Source organism: Schistocerca cancellata, chromosome 7 (assembly GCF_023864275.1).
Source record: "Schistocerca cancellata isolate TAMUIC-IGC-003103 chromosome 7, iqSchCanc2.1, whole genome shotgun sequence".
NCBI classification, from domain to species: Eukaryota; Metazoa; Arthropoda; class Insecta; order Orthoptera; family Acrididae; genus Schistocerca; species Schistocerca cancellata.
In genome coordinates this window covers 609,613,694-609,636,024 of record NC_064632.1, presented here as the reverse complement: position 1 = coordinate 609,636,024, position 22,331 = coordinate 609,613,694, and the positions used below count along the sequence as shown (strand labels likewise).

Here is a 22,331-nt window from a genome sequence, read left to right as displayed (position 1 = left end):
AATCTTTTACTGTAGTCGTTACACACTCCTTTCCTATGATTTGTCAGCGAAACGTAGAAATGGCGCCAGAAACGTGAGCGTGTAACGACTAGACCAAAAGAAAGAAGCTTATTAACACGGCACAAGAAACGAAAATTACACCGCAACATCAAAAACAATCACAAGCTTCAATGGCTGGTCATTTAAAACTACGATCATACATATTTAATAGCGTCATGTGATAAAGAAAATAAACGAAAGCACACTGGAGGTAGCACATCAAGTGCTGAAACTTGTCAGGGTAAAACAAAACTATAAAACGGTGTCTTGCATGAAGCGGAATTCTTGTTTAGTTCCTGACATTCATATGTTACGGCATCTGGAGAAAGGCTTCGAGAAGTAAGTTACACACCATTATGGCAGTCTAAAGAAAAATCTGAACGCAGATATACGACTCTTAGTTTTATCAACATAGCCACAAATTCTCTGCAAGCAACGATCCTCATGAGAGACCTTAACTTTTCCCGGCGAACTGGATGTTCAACAAAGTAACTTGTGGACTTGCTGCCGGGTGGCGCCGTCGACCACCGCCGGTATTTCGACAGGAGCGCACCCGGCCACTCTCAAGGCTCAACTGCGAGGAGGAAGCAGTGTGCGAGGGAATTTAATACCTCGGTTTACAGAGAAGAAACAAGGAAGATACCACACACAGAAGAAGTAACCGCAGAATCAGCACACAACCAAAGATAACTAACTTCAGTAATATCGATAGTTTAAACGTCCCCATTGGAAAATTATGAATGACACTGCTGGTAAACCTCTTACGTTATTTGATTTTCAAACAGCTGAGCAAACCTGAACGTACTCAGACATTTCTCTCTTTACTTATTCTGATTAACAGTAAACTGACACACATTTTTTTTCTGACTTTCAACAATCCCTACAAAAGATGGCCCTGACTAACAATAACCTATACCTTTCATGAATTACTTACCTCACAAAAATCTTCGTTACTCGAACTAGTGCAATACAGCGTGCGCCAGCGCTGCCGGCTAGGTAAGAGATTCTGACTACTGAAGGCACCGACTAGTGATAGGCATGCTTAGCAAATGAAAGATTTTGACGGAGAACAAACAATGTATTTACCTTAATAGTGTTCAAAAGTCATAATAAATATATTAGTTCATGACATCCGGTCTTACAAATTTCGTTTTTCTGACGGACACACGTCCAGATCGTCCGCTCTCAAAACTCTGCCATCTCTCTCCCCACATCCACCACTGCTGGCGGCTCACCTCCAACTGAGCAACGCTACGCGCTGTTCACATCCAACTGCCTAACGCTACAATACCACATTTTCCAACAAATCCAACCAGCCACAGACTGCACACAGCACAGTCAGTGATTTCCATACAGAGCGCTACGTGGCGTTACCAACACAAAAACCTAAACAGCCTACTTACATAGTGACCATTAATCAACAGGTGAGGTGGCACTAATTCTGTTCCTCTGTTTCTTGATGAGAGACAGAGCCGAATTCCAAGCAGCATTTAAACAAAATCCACCATCTCTGTTTGTAAGGTTTCTTGCTTGATTTCAATTATTAATTCAATTATCTATTAAGTCAGCTGTTGCTTCCTCCTTGCAGTTGTGCCTTGAGAATGGCAGGGTGTGCTCCTGTCGAAATATCGGCGGTGGTCGACAACGTCACCCGGCAGCAAACCCGTACGTTATTTGAACGGTCCTCATGTTCTAGCAACGGTCCTCATGTTCTATTAATTCTTCAATTCCGTTCGACAACGATTGTGCGAACGTCGTCATCGGTGTAAAATATCTTTCCCCCAGACAAAAAATGGTTCAAATGGCTCTGAGCAGTATGGGCCTTAATATCCGAGGTCATCAGTCCCCTAGAAGTTCTAGGGGACTGATGACCTCAGATGTTAAGTCCCATAGTGCTCAGAGCCATTTGAATTTTTGTGTGGTGCTATTTAGACGTTCTGTTCACAAGAAGCGTACTGTCTGGCGAACTTCAACTTCGGGGTACGCTACCAGTTGTCGCGACGTTTCTGCAGCAGACTGTGATTCACCTGTCATCAGTCCCGCAGGTGGCTGTGTCTGCAGGACAGACGTACTGTCGTCTGTCGTTGTCTGTTAAGGCTGTTGTGCATCCAGTCAGCCGCTGAAATCGCTGACGCTCTCCCCTGAGGTGGCCGCCTGCTACCCCGGTGGTACAGCTGCCTAATATCGTGTAGGGCCCCCGCGAGCACGGAGAAATGCCGCAACATGACGTGGCATGGACTCGAGTGATGTCTGAAGTAGTGCTAGAAGGAATTGTCACCATGAATCCTGCAGGACTGTCCATAAGAGTACGAGGAGTGGAGATTTCTTCTAAACGAACTTGCAAGGCGTTCCAGATATGCTCAATAATGTTCATGTTTGGGGAGTTTGGTGGCCAGTTAAAAACCAGAAGAGGAGTCCTGGAGCCACTCTGTAACAATTCTGAACGTGTGGCATGTCGCATTGTCCTGCTGGAATTGCTCAAGTCCGCCTATATGCACACTGGACATGAATGGATGCAACTGATCAGACAGGATGCTTACGTACGTGTCACCTGTCAGAGGCGTATCTACACGTATCGGGGGTCCCACATCACTCCAACTGCACACACCCGACGCCATAACAGAGACTACATCAGCTTGAACAGTCCGCTGCTGATATGCAGGTTCCATGGATTCGTGAGGTTGTCTCCATACCCGTACACATCCATTCGCTCTCTACAGTTTGAAACGAGACTCGTCCGACCAGGCGACATGTTCTCAGTCATAAACAGTCGAGTGACGGTGTTGACGGGCACAGGCGAGGCGTAAAGCATTGTGTCGTGCATTCATCAATGGTACACGAGTGGGCCTTCGGCTACGAAAACCCATATCGATGATGTTTCGTTGAATGGTTCGCACGCTGACACTTGTTGATGGCCCAGCGTTGAATTTCCGGAAGCGTTGCACTTTTGTCACGTTGAACGATTCTCTTCTGTCGTCGTCGATCCCGTTCTTACAGGATGTTTTTCCGGCCGCAGCGATATTCACGGTACACTCGTGAAATCGTCGTACGGCAAATTCCCCACTTCATCGCAACCTCGGAGAAGCTGTGTCCCATCGCTCGTGCGCCGACTAATAGCGCCGTGTCCAAACTCACTCAAATCTCGATAACCTGCCATTGTAGCGGCAGTAACCGATCCAACAACTGCGCCAGACGATTTTTGTCGTATATAGACGTTGCCGACCGCAGCGCCGTATTCTGCCTGTTTACATATCTCTCTATCTGAATAAGCGTGTCTATACCTGTTTCTTTGGCTGTTCAGTGTAATTTTCACAGCCAGAGTTTCCAGTGTTTGGTCGACTTGCGGAGGACAGGTGGTGGCCTAATGTTTCCGATCACCAGTGTCCTCGATTAAATCGCAAACTTCTCCGCAGAGCCTCACGGAGTAAGGGCACGTGACTCTATCGGTGGTGATCCGTACGTCGAGTCCGCAGGCAGGCCTCGCGCTCCGCGAGTGGAGGGGGCCGCGTTACGACGACAGTGCTGCACCCTGCCCGTTCCCGCCGCCACACACGCGGCTACGCGGTGCACACGCAGCAGTAGGCGCACACCCATCACAGTGGGCCACGCTCGACACTGACACAAGGCGCTTCCCTGCCGGGCGGCCGGCGCGGCGGCTTCGACCTCCGATGCCTGTCAGTGCCGGACAACTCTGTCTTCCTTAGTTTGCTGCCCCGCGGCCTATCTCCTGTCAACCCGTGTCCTAGCCCCGTTACTCGGTGTGCCAGCTTACACCGTGTTCCCTTATTTTCGTAAACTAGTGACTGCGCTCTGTAAGAGAAGAGTAAATTTCAGACATTCCAGGAGCTAGAGGAACAGCTCCTACAACAGTCTTACTGTTTCCAAAACACCTACTGAGTGCCCCCGTATTCAGACTTTTCTGAAAGTGGATTGGCAACTCTTCAGACCAGAGGCATTCATTTCGGTGTCCTTTCAGCTAGGAGGTTCGCCTCTTTCAATTTTTCTTTGTATGGACTGAATAAACTGGGAACACGATGCCAACGGGAAAGACAGTCAGTGTTGCGAAGTAATACTCGCCGTCAGATGACTAATTCGAAGAACGCGTCCGACAGAGGGCGCGTGACGGAACTATTTTGGTCTATACACTATGTGATCAAAATTCTCCGGACTCCTTGCAGAAAATGACTTACAAGTTCGTGCCGCCCACCATCGGTAATGCTGGAATTCGATATGGTGTCGGCCCAGCCTTACCCTCGATGACAGCTTCCACTCTCGCAGGAATACGTTCAATCAGATCCTGGAAGGTTTCTTGGGGAATGGCAACCCAATCTTCACGGAGTGCTGCACTGAGGAAAGATATCGATATCGATCGGTGGGGCTGGCACGAAGTCGGCGTTCCAAAACATCCCAAAGGTGTTCTATAGAATTCTAGTCAGGACTCTGTGCAGGCAAGTCCATTAGAGGAATGTTATAGTCGTGTAACCACTCCGCCACAGGCCGTGCATTATGAACAGGTGCTCGATCGTGTTGAAAGATGCAATCGCCATCCCCGAATTGCTATTCAACAATGGGAAGCAAAAAGGTGCTTAAAACATCAATGTAGGCCTTTTCTGTGGTAGTGCCACGCAAAACAACAAGAGGTGTAAGCTCCTCCATGGAAAACACGACGACACCATAACACCACCGCCTCCGAATTTTACTGTTGGCACTACACACACTGGCAGATGACATTCACCGGTCATGCCAGTCCCTCACCCTGCAATCGAATCGTCACATTCTGTACTGTGATCCGTCACTCCACACAACGTTTTTCCACTGTCCGATCGTCCAGTGTTTACACTCCTTACAACGACCGAGGCGTCGTTTGGTACGTACCGGCGTGACGTGTGGCTCACGAGCAGCCGCTCGTCCAAGAAATCCAAGTTTCCTTATCCCCCGCCTAACTGCCATAGTACTTGCAGTGGCTCCAGATGCAGTTTGGAATTCCTGTGTGATTGGTTGGACAGATGTCTGCCTATTACACATTACGACCCTCTTCAACTGTCAGCGGTCTCTGTGAGTCAACAGACGAGGTCGGCCTGTACGCTTTTGTGCTGTACGTGTCCCTTCACGTTTCCACTTCACTATCACATGCGAAACAGAGGACCTAGCGATGTTTCTGAATGTGGAAATCTCGCGTGCAGACGTATGACACAAGTGACACCCAATCACCTGACCACGATCGAGGCCCGTGAGTTCCGCGGAGCGACCCATTCTGCTCTCTCACGGTGTCTAATGACTTCTGAGGTCGCTGATGAGGAGTAGCTGGCAGTAGGTGGGAGCACCATGCACCTAGTATGAAAAACGTATGTTTTGGGCGTGTCCGGATACTTTGATCACATAGTGTAGCTGTGAGCGCAGTGCAGGAGCTGTACTATGAAAGGGTGGGAAATGAATCTTTACACTTTACAACTAATCTGAAAATGGCGGAGGGAGCGGGGGGTGGGGGAAGGGGGGAAGTGTGGCCTCAGGACGTCTGTACGACTGTCGCGCAAACGGAATGCTGTAGGATGTGCCGCACATCAGAGCTGGATGAAGCATGCAGTGGAATTTTAGCAGTGAGAGCGTGAACAAAAATTCTGGAAAAAGGACATTTATTAGATCGGTAAATTTAATTGCACTCATGAACGTGTATAATGAGTACTATGGTGGTTGCTTTTGCCTGCAATCTATTACGTCTATATTAATTAAACCTAGAACAGAGTCCCCTGCAAGTTTTATGATTGATGAAAGACGAATGATCGAAGGATCACGCACACGCACTTGAGAGACCAAAGAAAGGAAAAGAACTAAAAACCTTCACCACAACACGCGTGGGTAGCCTGAGGGGCTCTTCCCTCGATTTTAACGTGCGGGATAAATGAATAAAATTTCAGTTTGAAGTGAATTGCTATGAGAATGAATCCTAATTAATTCACGTATTCTACAGTGTAAGATAACTGTGGCCTTGGCACTGTAAACTTTTTCATTAGATTGCGACCACGTGGTCCTCACATACAAAAGTGTGCTCAAAGAAGGTTATGAAGTGAGACGAATTGCACAAAATTCAGTCATAAAATCACGGAAATCATACGCAATATACTTGCTCTCACGAAAGGGATACCAAACAATAAACTCAAGACGGCTCCATCTGTTTGATTAACAGTTCAACTGAACAATAGCCTACACCGTCCCTGAATTGTAACGCATTTAACACTCGCGAATTGGCGAGTAATATTTGTCACATACGATAATGAACTGTGAGCGATGAAAGGAATCATTTGCTTTGACTAGCTTTGAAAAGTTACATAAAACACAACATTAACGTCTCATCGAGAAGGCACGCTTACCGTCAGTGGGTCTGACGGAACACTCCACGAGCATTCGATCTGCAACCGAAAACCAGTCCCCGTATCTACGGAAGTGACCAGAGAAACCCCTATTGTGGTGTCAACCTATACAAAAGGTTCGTCCTAGGCAAACAGAAACCTCTTTGCTACCTGGTTAGTGTTTCCTACTGTTGGCTGTTCTGACACTCCCACGGATCTGCACACTTTCATTCATACATTCGTACCGAGCGAGGTGGCGCAGTGGTTAGCACACTGGACTCGCATTCGGGAGGACGACGGTTCAATCCCGTCTCCGGCCATCCTGATTTAGGTTTTCCGTGATTTCCCTAAATCGCTTCAGGCAAATGCCGGGATGGTTCCTTTGAAAGGGCACGGCCGATTTCCTTCCCCATCCTTCCCTCACCCGAGCTTGCGCTCCGTCTCTAATGACCTCGTTGTCGACGGGACGTTAAACACTAATATCCTCCTCCTCCTCATTCATACATTCAACAGATTGGACAAGAAGAAGAAAGAAAAGATACATTGAAATATGGCATTTAAATGTATCAAACAAGAGAAGTACCATTACCCAAATGAAATGTTATAACGAAATATGGATAGTATACAGTGGCCACTCCAGACACACTCAGCTGCTCAATATTTTCCCTTTTCTTCTTTACATCCAGGGTAACAGATCATTTGCACCAACAATTGAGTTGCCAGAGGCACACAAATGAAGCCGTGCGGTATGGCAAAACCGTGAAGAGGCTCATGCAGAGACCCTTCAAAAGGACGGACTGGTTCCAGCAAACAAATGCTGTGAGAGAGGGTAGTGCGTTTTCACCTCTCCTTTTCAGTGTGGTGTCGGACAGATAACTGCTGCATCGTCCGAAGAAGACGCAGCCAGGGCAAAAGCATCAGAGCCGCAAAGATGCGAGCCGCTGGCAGCGGCGTAGGGACTCGCCACTCGCCACTCGCGCGAGTTCCGCCAGCGACGCGGTCGGCGCTGAGGCTGGAGACATCGGCTTCTCCCCGGCCAATTACAGTACCGGCCTAGCAGAATCCGGCAGTGACCCGACGACAACGGACAGGTGCCTACTCTGGGGACAGGAGAGCAGTTGTCGTCCACTCGGTTACAGTTCATCGTCCAGGGCTGACTTAGACAGGGGACGTCGTCTAATGAACTCTTAGAATTGAACACACAGTTGTTGTAATTGCATTTGCTATGTGCTGTGACGTTTACCTGCGATTATTTGCACTTGGCCATTGAGGGCCATTTCTGTGTTATATTACATGCAGCGTTGCAGAATTCATTTTTCGACAAGTCACAAAGATAAGGGAACCTTTTTAACTCATTTGTGTGACATTGTCACTAATCTGTTGCAGTGTTGTAGAACCTCAGTTCTCCTATACTGTTACCTTGCACTGGGGAGTAGCTGTGTAATAGCGGCAAGGAGAAATTGTCTCGGCGGCGGCGTTCTGCATCAGAAGCTGTTTCACGAACTCGCAAACTTGGCCTACCGTAACAACAGTGGCAATTCGGCTCACACAACAGTAGCGACGAGGTCTTTACCAAACTGGCGACGAAGGTATACAAAAGTAAGGACTGAGGGACGGAAAAGAAATGGAGAAGACAAGATGAAAGCCATATTGTTGGCAGGGGACTCGATGATCTGGCGAAACTGGGAGCAGGAGATTTGGGAGCAGCTAGATTGTCGGGAAGAAACTGTGAGACAGAGTGGAATGAAATTTCATCCAAACGATTCTGAGATCTAGATGACTAGAAATAAATAAAGACTGACTAGCGAAATAAGGATTGGAGATCTACAATTGAAGGGGATGGAAATTGTCGAGTACTCGGGGTTTGTGATACAGGAAAATGGAAGAAATGGCAGACAGGCAGAAGCATTCCAGCGAAGCCGTAGGAGCCTGCTTTTGGAACAAGATACTGCACCCCGATACTGACCTACGCATCTGAAACGTCGGTAATGAAGTAAATAGGCGTAAGCAGGTTACAGATATGTCTAACGAAGTTCTCAGACGTAGGACAGGAGTAACGAGGAAAGATTCGATGATGAACGAAAGGGTAATGGAAGTAGTGAAAGACAAACCGTTGCAGAGCTGGGTAGGAATATGAAGGGCAGCAGGGTAAGACAGTATGTGCACTTAAAGAGAACGGAAAAGAAGAAGAGTCCCAAGAATATTTACGAAATGGAGACGCGAAGAAAACGACCGAGAGGAAGATCGAGGGGTAGACGGCTGAAAGGTATGGAGGAGTGTGTCGAAAAAAGGGCGAGGACTGCACCAGAGTGAACACGGACAGGTGGTGGGGGAAGGAGACCAGGTGGTGAGGCTCGTGTTCCGAGTAGACTCTGCCCGTGGCCGGCGTGACGACGGCAGTGGCTGCCTGCGCAAGGCCTCGGAAGGACTGCCATACAATTGCAATGGCAATCGCAACCAAACGTGGACGTGTGTGAACGGAAGTGGGCGTCATAGGCGAAAGCGTGCGGATTTCGTGTTCCAAACATCATCACAGTCATCAGTGTGAGGTGCGGTGCGCCAGCTGCGCCCACTTCCCATCAGCGCTCCGGCCACCCACCCCTCTGCAGCCCGGAGCTTCCGCGGCGAGCGCCGAGTTGCGATTGGGGGGGGGGGGGGGGGCCGAGGCCCGGTGGCGTGCGGCGCTGCTTGCTGTGCTGCTTGCTCGCTACTCCGCGGCTCTCGTCGCAAGCGTTACTCATCTGCACTGCTGCACGCGTCTCACCGCTCTTATAAAGACTCGCCGACGTCACTTTGACGCGCGAGACGAGGTTAATCTCCTCACTACTCCAGAGGCAATAACTGAAAGCCCCGTGGCTTCGTAACTGTTATCGGGAATATTCCTAGGTCTACTGGCATATGTTCGGCACCAACAGTTTGTACATGCGCCCATCTGGTCCTCTAAACTTCCGCCGATAATCTCCGTACGAGGAAACGAAACACACGTCAACGTCAGTAGGGAAAAACCACGCATAAGAGAAAGGAAGGAACGAAGATTAGGATCCGTGTGCCGTCAGCAACGAGTCTCAAAAAAACAATACACTCGAATTCCACGACAGATTTGTGATTTATTAGCTTCCAGTAAATCTCACAAGTCTGTGTCGTTCAATTCGTTCAATAAACGCTGCCATTCAGCGAGATACTTGGCTAAACAACCCAGTCCCAGTCACGGCTACAAAACAGGAATATACACTGAAGCGCCAAAAAAACTGGTATAGCGAAACGTATTCAATTACAGAGATATGTAAACAGGCACAATACGGTGCTGCGATCGGTTACGCCTATATAAGAGAACAATAGTCGGGCGCAGTTGTTAGATCGGTTACTGCTGTTATAATAGCAGGTCATCGTGATTTAAGTGAATTTGAACGTGATGTTATAGTCGGGGCCGCAGCGATAGTACACAGCATCTCCGAGATAGCGATGAAGTGGGGATTTTCCCATATGACATTTTCACGAGTGTACCGTGAATACCGGGAATCCGTTAAAACATTAGATTCCCGACATCGCTGAGGCCGGGAAAAGATCCTGCAAGAACGGAACCGACGACGACTGAAGAGAATCGTTCAACGTGACAGAAGTGTAACACTTCCGCAAATTGCTGCAGATATCAGTGATGGACAATCAACAAGTGTCAGCGGACTATTCAACATAACATCATGCATAAGGTCTTCCGGACCTGAAGGCCCACTCGTGTACCCTTGACAACTGCACAACACGGAGCTTTACGCCCCGCCTGGGCCCGTCAACACCGACAGTGGACAGTTGATGACTGGAAACTTGTCGCCTGGTGGGACGAGTCTCGTTTCGTATTGTGTCGAGTGGATGGACGTGTACGGGTGTGGAGACAACCTCATGAATCCATGGACCCTGGTCACTTGCATCCATTCGTGTCCACTGTGCATTGCGACAAACTTGGGCAATTCCAGCAGGACAATGCGACATCCCACACGTCTAGAATTGCTACACAGTGGCTCCAGAAACATTCTTCTGAGTTTAAATACTTCCCATGGCCACTAAACTTCCCACACATGAACATTATTGAGCATATCTGATTGCCGCACTTCTGCGTGCTCGCGGTGGCCCTACACGATAGCTCTTCGGTGTAGTTCGACGTCAGTGGGTCAAAACACACTCAAATTTTCACTGAAAGAAATGAAATTAATTTGCTTCAATTATACCTCGCGAAGTCCGTTTCGATGAATAAGCACTAACCTCAGCTACCTAATGGGTGTGTGCTCAGATGTGACACGCCTCTCACTAAAAGTCAACAGTCACGTAGAAAACCGGGAGACGAAATCAAAATGGTTCAAATGGCTCTGAGCACTATGGGACTTAACAGCTATGGTCATCAGTCCCCTAGAACTTAGAACTACTTAAACCTAACTAACCTAAGGCCAGCACACAACACCCAGCCATCACGAGGCAGAGAAAATCCCTGGCCCCGCCGGGAATCGAACCCGGGAACCCGGTCGTGGGAAGCGAGAACGCTACCGCACGACCACGAGGTGGGGGCCGGGGGACGACTGCACAGAAATCCACGTATGCTCGCGGGAAAGCAATTCCGATTCTTCTGACTTTTGCTTGTTTGAAAAGTTACTTTGTTAATCACGGAAGGTTAGTGACAGCCCCGGAAGGTTAGTGACAGCCCCTTGACACTCCAGCTCCGCCCTGCAGAGCTCAAGTCTTCCCGACGCCACTCCGTGAGGTCACGATTTCCATATTGCCCTTCCTGCACATCCTTTTTCACATAAACTATCTGGTTGATCGCTCTTTCACTTATATTTCTGTCGTGTTCGTCCCATAAATTCTCTGCGTAGTTAAGGTCTGGCGATTCAGGTCGTGTCTCAACAACTTCGCTGGCGTTGTAAACAAGACATTCTTTTACAAGGCATAGCTGAACGTCGGTCCAATACCATGGAAAAATTTCAACGTAGATCTAATTACCAAATCTTCTGCAGACCTGTGCAAATTTCGCACTGGCACGTTGCAGTGAAAGCACTCTCACCTCAGCAGTTGACGGAATACGGCCACACGCCAAAACACACCCACCGCCGTGTTCCAGCGTATGTTACAAATGTTTAGCCTGCAATCGCAGACCGCCTTGTGGCTTTCGGCACACTATAATCCTTCCGTCCGTTAAAAATGCACTTACTTTTCTCTCGTCACAAAATAAAAAATCATTGCACCACTCTGACACACTGTTAACGTGGTACCTTCTGAACTGGAGCCTTTCGCCTCGGTTCGCTTTCGGTTAACGTATAGCTTCTTCTTTGTCTGCCTTCCGTGGTGCCTTTTTTCTGTGATAAGCCTCAGAGTATTTGATTCAGTTGTTAGCTTAGCACATTCTTGCAGCAGCTGTATTGCAATTTAGTCCCCTTAATCGTATGTATGAACAATCATGTTAGTTTTCTTGGTCGCAGTTTTTGAGGGACAGATTGTAGGCGACCTGCCTTCTCAGCGTATCTTGATATCCGCACCCCAAGCGGACTTCAGGTACACTCAGCGAACTAACAGAATCTCCGTCACTGCAACACTTCGAACGGCGAGAGAAGACAAGTTTTCTTTGCCAGAAAAGCACGGTACTGTTCCTGCGTTCCGCTGCAACCTTGTAGACCGCACGCCAAACTGGTACAGTGACAACGAGGTCGACAACGGGAAAACGGGCGTAGTCGTATCACCACACAGCACGCGCGTTTATACAATGCAACTCAAATGCTACTCGTTTGTGGCCTAATATTAAAGATGATTCCTTCAGGACCCTTTTCAAAAACTTGTTTATTAATATTTTACAGCTTTTCAGTCACGCTTTCTTAATTAACATCTAGTGATATACAAAAAATGGTTCAAATGGCTCTGAGCACTATGGGACTTAACATCTATGGTCATCAGTCCCCTAGAACTTAGAACTACTTAAACCTAACTAACCTAAGGACATCACACAACACCCAGTCATCACGAGGCAGATAAAATCCCTGACCCCGCCGGGAATCGAACCCGGGAACCCGGGCGTGGGATATACAGATCCATGGTATCGCACTGTATGTTTGATACGTAATCACACTCGACTGACATCGAAAATCATTCAAAACAGTGAAATGCCCACTATCATCAACGTCGATTTGCTAAAAGTATTCTTGAGCATATTAAAAGGTCTAATACAATAAATGGCCTTGAGAGAGAAAAGCTTCTGTCCTCAAATGAGCACTGATTTAGGTAGAATCGCTCTTGAGAAACTCAACTTGCGCTTTTGTTGCACGAATCCTGCGAACCGTGGATGGCAGGTCCCATGATATTCGGAAGAGGCTCGGCAAAGTGCCATACTGCAGACTGTCAACGTAGGTCGCAGCATGCGACTGGCTCGAAGACTTCTTTAGTGGGGACGTCTGAGAAAATACACGAGTAAATTTTGCACATGTTACCATTATGTTATTGGCTACGATCTGAATTTTCTTTTCTTTTTGGTTAAATAATCTGATCGGGATTTTGCTGGGCGCTTTTAGAAAACTTACTATCGCACGAGGAACAGTTTCTCATCGGTTATTCCTTCAAAAAGTGATAGATAATTCTTTGTAATTAGATAAAGAAATCTGTTTACCAGTTTTTTAATATCAATCTTAGAACTATCGCAACAAAGATTTATATGTATAACACACAGCAACTTTTTATTTTATATAAATTTAAATAAACTCGACAGTAATGCGCTTTGAAAAACTTTGTACCACAGATAGCCTGTGCCAATTTTTAGCTTTTTATCTACAATGATTCAGCAGAAAGTGTTCCTTATACATTGAAAAATGAAAGTTGCGGGAAATGCAGAAAGAAGATTTTATTATCATTCATACCAGAAACAGAATATTAATGTTGGCCATAACAATACTTTTGATCTGTTTGGTCTTCAGGTCGCTCTTTTCGTCTGGCTTGGCCTTTCGGCAATATCGTTCACCGACACTTCAGAACCACCCACATGATCTTTCTTCTTCAGTAGGTTTTCAGTGAAGCAAGGTGCATCAAACCCTAGTCTGATTCTTTCAGTTGTTATCATCACTGAACACCAGGCAAGCATCATATGAGGAAATTTTAACAACAGTAGATGAGCAAAAGTCTTCGGGCATCTCTTCTAATTGAAATGATTAAAGCTTTCGTTGTGAGTTTTGTGTTCCACCATCTGTACATCTCTTTAATAAATCGTAATTAATCGCATCGTAAAAGGAGTCTCAGCCTCATATACTCGGTAGATGATTCTTTCGATGGCAGGAAATAAAGAATTATTGGAAACAAAGATGGAGTCATGTAGAAAAGTGCCCACCCTCGGTAGCTGAGTGGTTAGAGCAACAGAATGTCATTCGTACGGGCCCGGGTTCGATTCCCGGCTGGGTCGGAGATTTTCTCCGCTCAGGGACTGGGTGTTATGTTGTCCTAATCGTCATCATTTCATCCGCATCGACGCGCAAGTGGCGTCAAATCTAAAGGCTTGCACCCGGCGAACGGTCAGCCCTAGTCACACGACGAAACGAAAAATGTAGAAAAATGGGCGTGGCACTCGATATTGGTTCAAGCGAGATGGCTTGTACATCATTTGCAGCGCGAATTCAACTCTGAAAACTGGAGACAATATTTCTAGCATACTACAGAGCTGTATGGTGACAAAAAAAACTTTCGACATTTTTTACGTATTTTACGTATACGCGCTTGAGTAACAGCACGCAGTTAGTTGTCTGGGACTGTGAGTGTGAGTGTGCATCAGGCACGAGGGTATTGTCGAGGCGGGCCGCAAGATGAGACGCAAGTCCGTGAGGTGACGCAGGGGGCTCACGCCAAATTCCTCACGGCAGCGTGAGTCACGGCGACAATCGTCGCAAGTTGGATCGCAGTTTCAATACGCAGTTTGCTGAGGAACTTTGGCTCTGGCAGAGATGGCGACTACTTCTGCTATATTAATAGGTATAAGTTCAGAATCGGATTCCGATTCTGAGTTTGAGTTCGAAACGGTGTGTTACAGCGCTTTGATGAAACTGGCTACAGGTTCTCACGCCAAAGAAGGCACGAGGAGGACCATATGGCGTGAGTCAGAAGGGGCAGAGTAGCTGGTGAGAAAAGCCCTTGCTGTCGCCAGGGCTACTGTATATATATATATATATATATATATATATATATATATATATATATATATATATATATATATATATATATAGCGAGAAGTGGGCAAATTTCATTATTATCAATTAACAGAAACCGTATTTTCGTAGCAGAAACAGAATCCTATTAGTCATAAGGCCTATCCAACAACAAATCAATTTAAACAGTGCTCATAGAACGTCGTGTCATCACTCGGGCGACAGTTTCGATTCTATATTGATATCAAAGACGTGGTTAAATCCATCTATTCCGTTTTCACTGGTAGTTATGGAGGGCTACACGCTAGTAAGGAATGATATTGTAAGGAACCTAGGCATCTTTTTTGATAAACATTAACCAGGGCAGAGCACATCACGAAAATTTGCTACACAATTTTAACAATGTCAATGTAGAATGTTAACAACGAATTACAATGCAACTTACCATTTCGTATGTCCTTTTCCTTGGCCACTTCCTCCCACTTCTCCGTTTTCAGCTTCGTTTTCAAGTAATCTTCATGGCTTCTACCATACGGAACTTTGCAAACACGTACGGCTTCAATTAGCTTTTCTTCCATTTCGAACTACCAACAGCCAAAATCACAGTGAGCCTCGGAGTAAACTGCGTACAGGAAACTGCGGTCCGCAGGGTCACCAAGCGCAGGAACTGCGTCACGTCACACTGCGCTCTAACGTGCTCACAAGGGAACCTCCCCATCGCACCCCTCTCAGATTTAGTTATAAGTTGGCATAGTGGATAGGCCTTGAAAAACTGAAGACAGCAATTGAGAAAACAGGAAGAAGTTGTGTGGAACTATGAAAAAAATAAGCAAAATATACAAACTGAGTAGCCCATAGCCAAGATAGGCAACTTCAAGGATACCATTGCCTCAGGAGCCCCGTGGTCCTGTGGTTAGCGTGAGCAGCTCCGGAATGAGAGGTCCTGGGTTCAAGTCTTTCGAGTGAAAAATTTAATTTTTTGGGAGTGATTATCACATCCACAAGAAAACCTAAATTGGGCAAGGTAGAAGAATGTTTTTACCCATTCGCAAAGTGTACAAGTTAGGTGGGTCGACGACATATTCCTGTCATGCGTCGCACATGCTGTGACCAGTGTCGTATAGAATATATCAGACGTGTTTTCCTGTGGAGGAATCGGTTGACCTATGACCTTGCGATCAAATGTTTTCAGTTCCCATTGGAGAGGCACGTCCTTTCGTCTACTAATCGCACGGTTTTGCGGTGCGGTTGCAAAACACAGACACTAAACTTATAAAAATGAACAGAGGCGTCAATGAACGAACGGACAGATCATAACTTTGCGAAAATAAAGAAAGTAAAATTTTCACTTGTGGGAAGACTTGAACCATGCATCTCTGATTCCGCAGTTGCTCACGCTAACCACGGGACCACGGAACACCTGAGCTTACGTTCTCCATGGTGTTGCCTATCTTGCCCATGGACTCTTCTGTTTGTATATTTTGCTTATTTTTTTCATAGTTTCACACAACTTCTTCCTGTTTTTTCAATTGATCTGTGTTCAGTTTTTCAAGGCCTATCCACTGTGCCAACTTATAACCAAATCTGAGGGGGGTGCGATGGGGAGGTTCCCTTGTCAGGACCATTCAGTTGTGTGGTTCGCAAAAACTCACCGTGATGAAACTTCCTGGCAGATTAAAGCGACAGAAGTAAAGCTGTGAGGACCGGGCGTGAGTAGTGCTTCGGTAGCTCAGATGGTGGAGCACTCGCCCGCGAAAGGCAGAGGTCCCGAGTTCGAGTCTCGGTCGGGCACACAGTTTTAATCTGCCAGGAAGTTTCATATCAGCGCACACTCCGGTGCAGAGTGAAAATCTCATTCTGGGAACTCACCGTGAGTCACCTCACCTTGCGACCAGGCTGGGTCTCTACACACGTAAACACCTGTCGGATACGGCGAGCAGCAGCGTGCAGCTGTTCGCTTACGACGCCATAGTGTACCGGGGAGTGCTGTCGTCGAGTGACTGTAGCAGGAGGATACGTGATGGTTTAGACGGAGTTTCTGTTTGATTTGCTGAGTGGCGGAAGCTTGCTCTAAATGAAGAAAAATTTAAGTTAATGTAGATGTGTAGGGAAAACATCGTGTAAGTTCCGATAAAATATTTGTGGTGTGCTTCTTGACAGAATCACGTCGAGTAAATATGTAGGCGTAACGCTGCAAAGGAACACGAAATGGTACGAGCGTGTAAGGTCTGTCGAAGGGAAGGCGAAAGGTCGAATTCAGTTTATTGGGAGACTTTTAGAAAATGGCGTACAGAACACTAGTGCGACATATTCTTGAGTACTGCTGCAGCGTTCGTAGCAGGGAGACGTCGAGCGAACTCTGAGGCGTGCCTGTGCCGCTGGATTTGTCACCGGTAGGTCCAGTCGACGCGCGGGCGTTACGCAGGTGCTCCGTGAACTCGAATGAGACTCGCTGGAGGCAAGATGATGCCCTTTCCACGGAACGCTGTTGAGGAAGTTTAGAGAAGCGGCATCTGGGGCAGAGTGTGGTGCGACCAGCGTACACGTCGCCGGGAGATTCGGGATGGTCATTTATCGATGAAGCAGTATACTTTCGGTTACCTTGTTGTCTTTGTTTTTTTTTAATTTTCAACGCCAGTTTAACGTGACCTGAGTGTTGAAACCGTTCACAGTAACCAGTTTCTGAAATAACCGATTTTTGCTTTTTTATTCCTATTATTCCCTTGATAAACGTAGAAATAGAAGAAAGATTGAAATATTTTGATTCCCTCGGTTTCAAGGTACACAGAATCAGAATATTAAATGAAATAGTCCGTTCGGCGTTCGCTGCTTTTCTCTAAAAGCGGTAAATTGCTGAGCGCTACAAAAAATCTCCAGTATTCTCCTGTTGATTCTAATTTTTTGAAACTCTGCTCAAAAATCATGTTACAGTCCAATGGAGGATCTTACTACTATTTGAGCATTGAAATAGTCAATGCTAAAGTGTGAAAACTGAGCTTGACGAGCTATATTTTTTATGTTAATTCGCTTATTTTCAAAAGTTACAAGCAGATAAAAGCATAAATGTAGACACAAGCAATAAATCAGCTAATTTCCATTTTTATTGTGAATTGTGAATTAATTCTAAAGTTTTTTTCTCCTTATGCGATGTCGCAAGTTTGTTGTGGCTCACCCCGTTCTTAATTTCTTAAAGCAAATGAGGCCATTTACTTGATTGAAACCGCACATCGTTAAGTATTACCACACTAGGGATGCTGCCATTCTTTAATACAACTAATATCCGACACGAACAGCGAGAAATTACCGTACACACCAGGAGGCGCCGAGTATCGCACACTGCATGTACATGCGTAACATTCAACAGACCGCGCCACACGGTAGAAATGGCAATGCCGTGTGGCTAGCGGCTCCAGTCGGGTAACTCGTTCGCCTGTTGCAGGTCTTTCGAGTTGACACCACTTCGGCGACTTGCGCGGCGATGGGGATGAAATGATCAGGACAACACAACACCCAGTCCCTGAACGGAGAAAATCTCCGACCCAGCCGGGAATCGAACCCGTGCCGTTAAGTATGACATCCGTCGCGTTGACAACTCCGCTACCGGAGGCGGACGCCACATGGTAACATGTACATTATTGTCTCAGGAAATCTGAATCAATTGTTCCGTCGTGTGTTTCTTGCTCGTTCCTGTCGCTATTGTTATTAAAAAAAGGTTCAAATGGCTCTAAGCACTATGTGACTAAACTTCTGAGGTCATCAGTCGCCTAGAACTTAGAACCAATTAAACCTAACTAACCTAAGGACATCACACACATCCATGCCCGAGGCAGGATTCGAACCTGCGCCCGCAGCGGTAGCCCAGTTCCAGACTGTAGCGCCTAGAACCGCACGGCCACTCCGGCCGGCTATTGTTATTAAAATACCACTGATCGCTTTTCCCATTTTCTGTAATAACACGGTATACGGTCTATCAAAAAGAATCCTCCGATTTGGCATTCCTATATTTCCGAAACTAATAAACAAATACAGTGAATTTTGTTTTTTGATGCACGGGAAACTCAACAAGTTTTCTGTCATACATTTTCGTAGTTGTTCAATATGCCCCCCTTGAGATGCACGGCGTATGTCAACGCGGTGTTCAAATTCTTCCCACACTGCAGCGAGCGTGTCTGGAGTAACAGCTTCTCTTCCACAGCTGCTGTTACGCGGTACATCAGGTCATTCAGTGTTGTTGCTAACGGAGGCCCAAAGACAGAACCTTTTATAAACCCCCACAAACACTAATCACATATAGTCTGGTCCAGTGACGTTGGAGGCCAGTAACATCAGGCTGAATCACTTGGTCCAGTTCAGTAATCATTTTATTTAAAAATTCCCGCACTTCCAGAGGCCAGTGTGGCGGTGTCCCATACTGTTTGTAAATGAAGTCGTTCGACTCGGTCTCCAGCAGTGGGAAAAAAAAATTTCTCAAGCATATCGATATATGTGCCTCCTGTAACAGTGTTCTCGGCGTTTTCCCGTGGAACAACACAAAACACATTAACTTTTGGAGAGTCCAGCTCATGTTCTACAACTTCATGTGGTTGTTCCGTACCCCATATTCTCACATTATGATGGTTCACCTTTCCATTTAAATGGAATGTTGCCTCGTCACTAAGCAGTAAGCGTGGAAGAAAACAGTCATCCTCCGCCGGCCGAAGTGGCCGTGCGGTTAAAGGCGCTGCAGTCTGGAACCGCGCGACCGCTACGGTCGCAGGTTCGAGTCCTGCCTCGGGCATGGATGTTTGTGATGTCCTTAGGTTAGTTAGGTTTAACTAGTTCTAAGTTCTAGGGGACTAATGACCTCAGCAGTTGAGTCCCATAGTGCTCAGAGCCATTTTTTTTTTTTTTTTAGTCATCCTCCATCTTGCCAAGAACGAAATTAGAGAACTCCACGCGTTGTTGTTTGTTACCTGCACGAAGAGCTTGGAGTAGCTGAATTTTGTACGGTTTCGTGTGTAAGTCGAAGCAACAAACGCCAGACGGACATCGGGGGCATGTTGAGCTGTCGAGCTGCACGGCGAACGGATTTCTGTGAAACTGTGGTGGGTGCGTTCGACGTGTGCGTCACGCACTCGGGGACGGCCCGGCGATTTGCCTTCACACAAACAACCAGTTTCCCCGAATCGTTCATGCCATCGCCTAATGCTCTGTGCTGTAAGAGGATCCACACCACACCTAGCACGAAAGTCACGCTGAACAGTTATTACTGACTCGCACTGCGCAAAACGTAGAACGCAAAACGCTTTCTGTTGTCTCGACACAATTTTTACCTGAACTGAAGTGCGCGCTACCTAGCGGGAACCTATGAAACTCGAGAGTTTGCTCTCTCCAACTGTACGTTGTCCACGCACATATCTCAAATAACATGATAGTTTCGATTTTCCAAAAGCGGATAGTTCTTTTCGATACAAACTGCCTGTTGTCTTCTGTCTCGGGTTCCTCGGCCGACGTTGGTCTGATGATTTTAGTGATATTTCGGCAGCACGAGTGGCTGGCATTGTCAAACATTCACCACCTATTGCTGGTGGTGAACTGGAGCCGAGCTCGCGGCCGCAGATTATATGTACCTGTTACATGTAAGGTCCGCCAGTTATGAAAACACCGTTTTTTCCAAGTTCCCAAATACGTTTCAGCACCTCTGTGCAATCATCAGTGGGTTTCTGTTTTATTTAATCTGTAATGCGAAAGTTTTTAGTAAATGATTAGAAAATTATGGGGATATATAGTTCAAATAACAATTCGTTTCTTTTTGTTAGTACTTTCACAATCGGTTTGTATGGTTTTTCAGGACCACTTGTGCATTATTTGTTACAGGTAGCTTGTCATCTGCAACGATGTTGGGAGCTAACCTATAATTTTATGCTCTAAAATTAATTTAGTTTGTCGCGATATTTCGTGCCTATATTCATTTTTACTTACGTTTTTGTTTGGCAAGCCCTTTTTTTCTCAGCATCATGGTGAGGTGTTATGAAGTACACGTAAACATAACACGTATTTTCACAAAATAAGGTCGTAAAAGCACTTCGCACTTCACCAAAATACACTTACATGCACCTGGCGCGCCAACGTCCAAGGGCTTCTCCGCGGTCATTTCCGGTGCGGTTGACTTGCTGCCTACGACGGTCGTTCGCTGCAATACGGGAAACGAGGATCCGTTTACGTTAATGATTTCTTCTTTCTGGTTGAAGCTATTCCCATGTTTTTGTATTTCTATATCTTCTTTGGGAAAGTGGGCGTGATAGCGCTCCTCTACAGCCAGAACTTTCGTGTCGGCGTATTTTACAACGTGGTCGGTGTCACTCAGTGCGTGCTCTGCCACGGCCGATTTCTCCACCTGCCGCAACCTGCTATGTCGCTGGTGTCGAATGATCGTTCAGTCATTCCGACATAAACTTTTCCTCATGTGCACGGTATGCGGTATATTCCCGATATTGCAAGTGGATCTCTTTTCTCCTTAGGCGATCTAAGTTACTCTCCGATCTTCTTTGTCGGTTTGAAAACAGGCTTTACGCCGTGTTTGCGGAATACTCGGCCGATTCTGTTCGTCACTCTGGGAATGTAGGATAGAAAGGCCGTACCCGACATTTCTTTTTCTGTTTTGTCACTTCGCCGTGTATTTGGCTCTGTCACACTTGTAATATAACATAATTTTTGATACACGTTTTACTTCACAGCTATGGAAATTTTACGAACAAAAATTACTCCTTTTTTAAAAAATATGTATCTAAAAACCAAAAATTTCAACGCTGTTGCTACGGCTAAATGATATTTCAGTTTCTTATTTGGTAGTTGCTAAAAATAAAAAAAACCTTGTCATAACCGAGACCAAACAAATAGCGGAAAATAGCGGTTACTGAGAACTATAATAACGGTACCGGTTGTAACCGGTCTGTTTTTCCCATCGCTGCTAATAGTTGAGATGAAAGGGCAAGAAAGTGGCAGCCCGCGCGGCAGCCGCTCTCCCCTCACGCAGTCCGAGGTGGGAGACTGATCGTGGCTCGTGTGTCGGCCAGGTAACGGACACGAACGACAACCCGCCCGTCTTCGCCGAGGCGGCCTACTCGTTCGACATGCCGGAGAACGCGGCGCGGGGCGCGCGCGTCGGCGAGGTGCACGCCACAGACCTCGACCAGGGCGTCAACGGCCACATCAGCTACAGCGTCGTCTCCGACTGGGCCAACGACGTCTTCTCGCTGCACCCGCAGACCGGCGTCTTCACGCTCACCGCCAGGCTCGACTACGAGGAGGTGAGTGCCGGCGGCCGCTGCTGCGCGCCACCCTTCCCGAACAAACCCAGTCCTGTAAGCCCTTCCTTCCTCCTCGGTCGCAGCTCGTGGTCTTTTGACCTTCACCAGTCACATTCCGTCCTGGGATGGGGAGGGGAGAAGAGGGGAGGGGGCTGCGCTAGGAGATGTTAAGATCGGCGATTGGTGTCTCGTTCCTCGTGCAACAGTGGTTGTCCGCAATTACCCGAAAGACTCCTCGTCAAACACCTACTCGACTGCTCCTCTTTCCCTACGTGGGATACTTCCGGCAAGCGAAGACGAACTCTGTGAGGTGGATTTGTGGACAAGCAGCACACTTATTGTTTGCTGATGGCGAGAAAAGTATCCTAGGCTTTTGGCAGTTCCTCAATGAACGCCATTGTCCGCAATCCAGAATACAGGCAATTTTTCTCCAGTTTCCTCTGCAGTGTCTTCCTTAACCCACCGACGAGCTGGGGTGTTCCTGTAATGAAGAGCTGATC

The 22,331-nt window shown here is 46.8% G+C and overlaps 1 protein-coding gene across 1 annotated transcript in view; it reads left to right on the top strand.

The window, feature by feature from the left end:
* LOC126092940 (cadherin-related tumor suppressor-like) overlaps positions 1-22,331 on the top strand; it is a 518,310-nt gene that overhangs the window by 41,097 nt on the left and 454,882 nt on the right. The window contains exon 3 of the mRNA XM_049908671.1: positions 21,598-21,831. Coding sequence (XP_049764628.1) covers positions 21,598-21,831 — 234 coding nt within the window. The remainder of the gene's footprint in view (positions 1-21,597; positions 21,832-22,331) is intronic.